The sequence below is a fragment of the Pavona decussata genome, unplaced genomic scaffold (assembly GCF_977016875.1).
Source record: "Pavona decussata unplaced genomic scaffold, jaPavDecu1.1 SCAFFOLD_426, whole genome shotgun sequence".
Taxonomy (NCBI): domain Eukaryota; kingdom Metazoa; phylum Cnidaria; class Anthozoa; order Scleractinia; family Agariciidae; genus Pavona; species Pavona decussata.
In genome coordinates, this window is record NW_028145783.1 from 599,821 (window position 1) to 608,335 (window position 8,515).

General features: G+C 37.4%; 1 protein-coding gene across 1 annotated transcript; it reads left to right on the forward strand.

Moving 5' to 3' along the window:
* Positions 1–571: 571 nt before the first annotated feature.
* Positions 572–4,538, forward strand: LOC146450785 (TNF receptor-associated factor 6-like). The gene is made up of 5 exons (XM_085100007.1): positions 572–642; positions 1,553–2,026; positions 2,748–2,922; positions 3,030–3,232; positions 3,609–4,538. The coding sequence occupies exons 1-5, from the start codon at positions 572–574 to the stop codon at positions 3,784–3,786; spliced, it is 1,101 nt and encodes a 366-aa protein (XP_084956133.1). The 3' UTR covers positions 3,787–4,538.
* The last annotated feature ends 3,977 nt before the right edge of the window (positions 4,539–8,515 follow it).

Here is an 8,515-nt window from a genome sequence, read left to right on the forward strand (position 1 = left end):
TAAGCAAACCTCAGTTCTTATATCAACCGGTAGATTATTCGATAGGTTTCAAGATTGTCATTGAGGACCATTTATTATTGGAGCGAAGGCTTTTGCTTAACTCTACGCTTAGGGACAATTCCATGAACATTCTTTGCATTTCAGAATTTTACACGAAGTGTTAAAATAAATTTGTTCCTGTTGTCTAAAAAATTCTGTTTCCTTGTGTGTAAATTGCATTAACTGCCCGCATTTTGAAGTTTTTGCACATCTTTTGCGTTAATTCCCGTTATTGTGCAGTATGTTTTTCCGCAGTTAGCGTAAGTTTAAGTCGAGCTTTGATTTCCAGTAATAAGGTTTCGGGCGTCGACTGTAGGTAGCAATAATTTATCAGTCATAACTTTTAATTTATAACTGCCTGCCACTAATCTTCGTCACGAGGTATATCAACTTACAGAAAGAGGACCTCGTATGTTCAAAGCCGGTTTTGTTGAACCAGATTGCTCTTGCGGCTCTTAAGCTTGTCTACGGTTTTAGTTATCAGAGTTATTAGTAGATAATAATTTATCTAGCGTTATCCTTTGTTTCTACGATGGTCGAGCCTGGATATCACCCGGACATTTTTACTGTCGCTCCAGACCAGTCACTCCTTTGCCCGATTTGGTGAGTGAATTTCTACATTGCTATACGTATTGAACTGAGATATTAAGGACATTGAAAGGGAAATTGAGATATCTTAGACAACAGACCGACATTTAGATCAATCTTTACTAAGATTTTAGTCTCTTCTTTCCTGCGAAATGTAAAGGTAAAATCCTTTGCAATCTGATGCTTTGCAATTATGTGAGGAAAACTCCACCCCACATTCTGTGGCTTTTATGTAATAACATTTATTTAAAAAAAACAAAAAAACAAAGAATACACAGATAAACTACATATCTATCAGGACGTGTTCTTTCTTTGATGCAAAACCACTGGAATATAGAAGAGTGCTTTCCCTAATTTTATGTACGTAAAACATTTGAATACACCACGTGCAGCGTGTCTGTGCATTTTGACACCAATACTTTTTTCCGGCCAATTACGGCTATTTTCTTGCGATTGCTAGGTTGAGGCATAGCGATCCAGGGATATTGACTGGGGAATGAGTAGATCCGTATAGGAATGTGCATTAAAGCCATATGGCGAAGTCAGTGTCGTATTCTACCCGTGCTTCTATCAGCACATGGGCGGCAACGTACTTTTTGTTGACAGGAAGTCAATCGTGTTCGAGTTAAAAATCAACTGCCGTCTTATGAGTTTGAGGGATCCACATTACTAGAGCTCGCATCATCAGTGCGCTTGGGAGCTATTAAAAAAACTCAAGGGAGACAGGGATACCTTAAAAATTTTTAAGAAAGTTCAGCCTCAGTCTGAGGAAAAAAAATACGTTCTAACAAACCAATATTTGTAATACGGCTAAAACTGGTGTGGGTGGGTTTTTAAATACGTTTTTAATGTCGGTTAATGTAATTTACCTTCAAGTGTGTTTTAACACAAAGGAATAAAAAAATTCTCTCTTTCTCTTTTAAAGCTGCTACGTCATCAAGGAGGCTGTGGCCTGTAAAGAGGGTCACCTTTTCTGTAAAACCTGCATAGACCGTTGGGTTAATACCCATAACAACGGCAGCTGCCCTGTCGGAAGACAATCCCTACAAGCCTCAGACTTGAGGAACATAATTGCTTTCGACAGGGTGGTTGAGTCTATGCAGGTTTTCTGCCCCCGAAAAGATTCGGGTTGTTCGTGGACTGGTGCCCTAGACAGGATAAACATCCACAGACGGGAGTGTCTAAAGGAGCCCGTGCAGTGTACACACCCTGGCTGTGGCGTGGTGGTAGTTCGTGGGGAGCTGAATCCACATCTGGCCACATGTAATATGAGGCCAGAAAACTGCCCACATTGTGGTATTCAGCTTCCCATAAGTCAACAAGATGCCCACCAGAATTACGGATGTCGATGGGCACCGGTAATGTGCCCCTTCAATTGCAACCATGGTGCAATACCTCGGTGTGTATCAATTATTAGTAGAGATTGAGAATCGCATTTACGGCAAACAGCAAACGTTGAATAGATTTGCGTTCATGTTAAAAACAAAAAGCAAATAAAAAAATTAACCAAAAAAAAAACCTAGTTCGTAGATGAGGATAACGAAAATAATTCTGACCTTTAACACTTACACAAATTTTTTTTCTAGGTTCGCCTATGAAATGTAAACAATGAGTGGCAAACACAGATAAACATATCCATTGTCATTCGTGCCATTGCCATTTGCCGTGAAAGTAATTCTAACTCTCTATATTGTAGACCGTTTGCACGGTAATTTTGTCAAGGTAGACCATACATTTTTGCCAAAAAAAATAAAATAAAATAAATAAAACAAAACAAAACAAAAAAACAAACACTTATACAGCATCTGGAGAGAAGACAACATCAATTTTTTTGCCAATTTATTTTCTTTTGTGTTGTTTCTTTAATATTGAAACTTAGAAATTAAACTTTGAATGGTCATTTTGGAATTGAAAACAGTAGTTACTTTCCGACATTCATAGATGTTATAGGGGGCCTCATCACACGACTACAGTGAACTGTTTTAATTCATTGTATTTGTTAAAGTTATAGATCTCCAGCCTGGTTAACCCTATTTTGAACATCTAAAAAGTACAACGCGAAGAACATCTCGTGCAATAGTGGCTCTGTGTGGTAACATAGGTCTCAATCATTTTCATAGGGTGCAATTGAATGGGCACATTGCTTTAGCCTGTCAGCGGGCCTTTGTGGACTGTACAGTGCCAACTTGCAAAGAGAAAGTTAGACGGGAGGAACTAGCTGGTCATTTGGCAAGGGAGGCAACAGCCCACGTGGATTTGCTGATGGTCGACAGAATGTCGACCATTTTCAATAATGTAAGTTACAAAATGCAGTAAAGTATCTATATTATTTTGGTGAAAAAGTTACATTGAGTGTTATATTGTCAAACTGAATAATAATGGCGATTACGTTGTAATTTCAGGTACCACCAACACTGAAACCATCCCAAGCGATGACCTTTACTTGGAAAGTTAATTTGGCCGATGACATGCACCCGGCGGTGGGCATCAAAAGCCCATTATTCTCATCTTTGAGAGCAATTTTGGTGCCAAAGATGTCCGCCGCCGGGGGCATGGGGGTGTTCGTTTCCAGTCAAGGGACAACTCCTCTTTGCCTCAATCTAAGGTATGCTTCTATAAATACTAGGACCTGTGTAACTAAACCCTTTTACATTTTTTGAGTAAACAATTCCCGAAAAGTAATTTATCCATGCAAATAATAATAATAATAATAATAATAATAATAATAATAATAATAATAATAATAATAATAATAATAATAATTATTATTATTATTATTATTATAATAATAATAGTAATAGTAATAATAATAATAATAATAATGATAATTATAATAATAATAATAACAACAACAATAATAATAATAATAATAATAATAATAAAAATAATAATAATAATAATAATAACCATCAACAACATAGTCACCGCTGAAATACATTGTTATAAAAGCCAATATTCTGGGTATATTTTACATATGACAGTGTTGCACTGCGGAATGGCAGGGAGGTGTTTGTGAAACGAACACCACAAAAACAGTGGCTTCAGCAGGAGGATCCTTTGGGATGGGAGGAATTTCTACCGTTGGACGAGGTGAAGGCGCGCTATGTGGACGGAGATGGAGCGCTCAACATCCAAGTGACCATCCAGCTGCTTCAGTAGAGAGGTTCCTCCCTCGTTTTTTTTTTTTTTTTTAATAGACCAATCTCGATATGTTAAAATTCTAGCTTGTAAACAAGACTTAGGGGAGTAAAACGAAACAATTATCACTCATCTCGAAGGCACATGTAAAGAGAAATATAAAAATATGTTGTTTTATTCCCCTACCTCGTTTCAAACTTCAATTTTAATATCTTACGAAAATTAAAGGAAGAGTCTTCTAGTTGTTTACTGGAAAAAGTAAGGGTTGCTTATATTCTGAACTGACCTAATGCAGTCACCACCTTTCAATGTGTTATTTGTATTGTATCCTGGAGGATGAACGTAGATTGTTACGTTGTCACAATGAGTGTTATTTCAGGAGGCCATAAATAGTCGGCCATATTTGCTCTAAAGATTTTTTTACAATAACTATCCAAATTGACGTCAGATGTAACGCGCGCGCTTTCTCAACGAAAAACAAAAGCCAATTCCGCCCGTACTTTTTCCATGTTAGTGTAAAAAACAAATCGATGGCAGTTTTCTATGGTCTACACTCTTATAAAACCATAAAAGGACGCCATAAAATGTCCAAAACTTGGCAGTGAAACCACTCGCCTGCGGCTCCACTTGAGTTTTGAACATTTTATGACGTCATAGTATGGTCTATTTAACAATTATTCCACGAGCGCGCGTTGGATAGCCAACGAGGCGCGTAGCGCCGAGTTGGCTATAATCATATCATATCCAACAAGCGCGAGTGGAATAATTGTTTTATTAAAAACAATCAACAAATATTGCTAGATCTTACTGATTTCACTGCAAGAACAACCAGAAGGCAATAAATGGTCGCCATTTCTCGGTCATGGTATAATGGCTCATATACCATGACCGCTAAGCCAATCAAATCCCTCGAATTACATTATACAATGATTCAGTTTTTATAAAAGAGTATAGACGATAGAAATCTGCCGTCGATTTGTTGAAAGAAATGTAGGGTAATACGTACAAGATATACGTCTTGCATGTCAACATGTTGAAACGTCTCACGTCGTTACAGTGAAATCTTCAGAAGATAAATTCTTACTCTAGAAATCTTGCATTAATTTTCTTGAAAATCGAAATAGGCAACTACATAACATTATTTAATCCAATCATTAATATAAGCAAGATTCAATTATGGAATCGCGGCTAAATTTTAATGTTGTATTTTTCATTTCATAAATGGATTATTGAATCGATGAACGGAAACAATTTTTGAAGAATGCATTTGTTACTCCGCATAAGGGAGCGTTGTCTAGTTGCCGTAATGGCTCACTATGTAATTGTAATTCTCTACCGGGTTTTCCTGGAGCGGGGGGGCTTGGCTGTGGCCCGTGCTCCCGGAGCCCCCTCGTCCCTGGAATCCGTCCTTCTCCTTTTCGGGGTTCCGTCCCTTTCCTATTCATCCTTTGCAAACACTTTTGAAGCGAGAGCCGCCTGGCTGAGGCATGGCTCCCGGGGCTGCCCTCGCTCTCGGGAAGTTAAGGACTGGGCTGAGCGTCTAACAAATCTGTAATGTCCACTTAGCTTTTATTTATTCTTGATCTACGTACAATAACTGCCGGTCAGTATTACTACAGAAGAGCCAGAAGCACAATCAAATCAAACGCGACGCAAACACAAGCACAAGTACAAGAAAAGAAAAACAATTGCGCTTGTGTCTATCCTTGGGTCGAGGCCGTTTTCCCGGTAAAATAAGCATTTTTATGCTTGCGCTTGTGCTTGCGTCTCTAGTGAAAACCAGGAGTTAATTTCAGACAACAAAGGATTGTCCTGCAACATAGCAATTTGTTTTTATTGTACATAATCTTTAGATACAGGTTCAAGAAATAGTTTGACATTTTTCGCAATTAGAAGTGCAAAATAAATAACATCTAATTTTTATTTCCATGTAAATAAAATAATTATGTACAATAAGGACAAAATTTCTTTTTTGCAGGACAATTCTTTGTTGTCCGAAATTAATACCTTGTTTTTTATGCGTCGATTCCGGTGCCGTCAATCTGCAACCAATCGATACCAATTTATCTATCGATTGGGTATCGATTGATATCGATTGTCATGAATTATCGATTCCATCGATTGGATACTACGAGATTATTGTAGTTCTCGTCTGGGTTTTCCTGGAGAAGGAGGGAGGAGAGGAGGCGGGGGGATGGGGGGCTTGGCTGTGGCCCGTGCTCTCGGAGCCCCCTCGTCTCTGGAATCCGTCCTTCTCCTTTTGGGAGGCTTCGTTCCTTCTTTCCCATTCATCCTTTGCAAACACTTTCGGGAGTGAGAGTCGCCTGGCTGTGGCATGGCTCCCGGGGCTGCCCTCCCTCTCGAAACGTGTAAGACTAGACCGAGCGCCCAATAAATCTGTGATGTCCACTTAGCCTTTATTTCTGTACAACAACTGATACAATTATTGGAAAAAATTATCCGTTAACGACGGGAACGCTTGGCCGGCTTTAACTGAAATTTAGTATAATAAGATAAGAACTACGGCGTATCTAGTGAAAACCAGGTGTTCATTTCGGACAACAAAAGATTGTCCTGCAACTTAGAAATTTTGTTCTTTTTGTACATAATTGTTTATAGTAACTTTAGATACATGTTCTAAAAATAGTTTGATTTTTCGCAATTAGAATTGTAAAATAAATAACATTTAATTTTTATTTCCATGTAAATACCAATAAGGCGCCATTTCGTTTCAGTTATGAAGTTTCTTGTGTTTTGATCTGGTTCCAAAAAGGAAGTTTTTCCAATAAAACACTCTTCTCTTTATAATTGAATATCGCTTACACATTTCATTTCTTCTATGAAGCTAAGGTCCGTTGTGCGCTTTGCAGCCTTCTATTCCCCTGTAAATAATAATCAATTAGGCGCCATTTCATGTGAATTATGATATTGTACTCAGTAGCATTGTTGATGTTTCGGTGTCTATCATTAAAATAAATGTACATATCGTTTCTTCTATGAAGGTCCATTGTGCGTTTTGTAGCCTTGATTTAAAATGCGGCGAACTGAAAATGATTCACTCAAATTGTTAACTTATTAAACATTGAGAATGTTAACTTATTAAACATTCCAAATGTTAACTTATTAGACATTGAGAATGTTAACTTATTAAACATTCAGAATGTTAACTTATTAGACATTGAGAATGTTAACTTATTAAACATTCAAAATGTTACCTTATCAGACATTGAGAATGTTAACTTATTAAACATTCAGAATGTTAACTTATTAGACATTGAGAATGTTAACTTATTAAACATTCAGAATGACACTTTGATTTTAACTTATTAAGTTTACGACGTAATAATTACGACGTGAAATTACTCACTAAATTGAACGTGTTACTTTTACGTCGTACTCTTAATACAACAAACGTTGTAATTTTACCTTCAGATTCAGTGAATGAACTCCGTAATATTACGTCGAGATTTTGCGACGTAATTTTACGCGATGATAAGTTTACGTCGTGCGATCACAACGTGAATAATATGCGCTTTGAATTTTACGTCGTAATTTGACGAAATAAAATTAACAGCGTGTTTTGTTGACACGTGTATATGACATTCACAAGACGTTGACATGATGCGCAATGATTACGTCGTAAATTTTACGGCGTAATATTTGTGACAGTAATATGACCTCCTAGACGTTCAGGAGGTGTTTGCACGTCTGTTACGCCACAAAATGTAATAACTGACACAAAATGTAATAGTAACGCAAAATGTAATAACTTTTGACACAAAATGTAATAGTAACGCAAAATGTAATAACGTTTGACGCAAAATGTAATAACTTTGTTAACGCAAAATGTAATAACTTTTGACGCAAAATGTAATACCAGGAAGTAACGCAAAATGTAATAGCGCAAAATGTAATAGTATTTTCAGTCGGTCTTTACAGTATGTTCCCATAACATTTAACGTGGTAAATAAATAGGGTTTTTCGATACCCGAGGCAAGAAAGCCGATCACGATATTTCATTTGAAACCAACACGAAGCCGCAAAAAAAAAAAATGTTAATTTAAAGGGATACTCTAGACCCCAAAACAACTTTCGCTTAAAAGGTAGCATTTGGACTATAATAAAGGGCAAACGGCACAAAAAGTACAAAAGAAACAAGTAAAAGGCCGAAAATTGCTGGAGAAAGGCGAAATTTTCCCCTTTTTGAAGACCGGAAGTAAAAATCGTCTTTAGTGGAGCACGTGATCGATGACGTAGAATGAAGAACCGCTCTTGTTTACAACACTGAAGAGAATATGGATTCTGGGGATTAGCGCAGTTCTTTTGCTTGTTTTTCTTCTGAACAAAATAGTACAATCGAAATTGCCGAAGGAGCTATGTTAGCAGAGCTATGAAGGCGCTCTGTCGTATGTGTTTAGCCGTGTAACAGCGAAGTGAACTCGGTTACGGACTCTACAAAACGAGTGCGAAGAGGTGTTTAAGAGCGGATTGGTAAGCGACCAGTTATGCATTCTATCGCAAATTCAGTGTATTTCACATGCGCAATGAGATTTCATTGGCGATTGAATACGTTTTGAGTAGCATTAAAGTTTCCTTTTTATGGTACGGCGTTGTTATTTGAAGTCCAGTTTAGTTACATTTTTTAAAAAAAAATCCACGTAAATTTTACCCCGGGAATTGGCCTGTTAGAGACAGCGTACAAAGCTCAGCGAAAGCTTGGAGATGAGGGCAGCTTTCATTATAACGATTC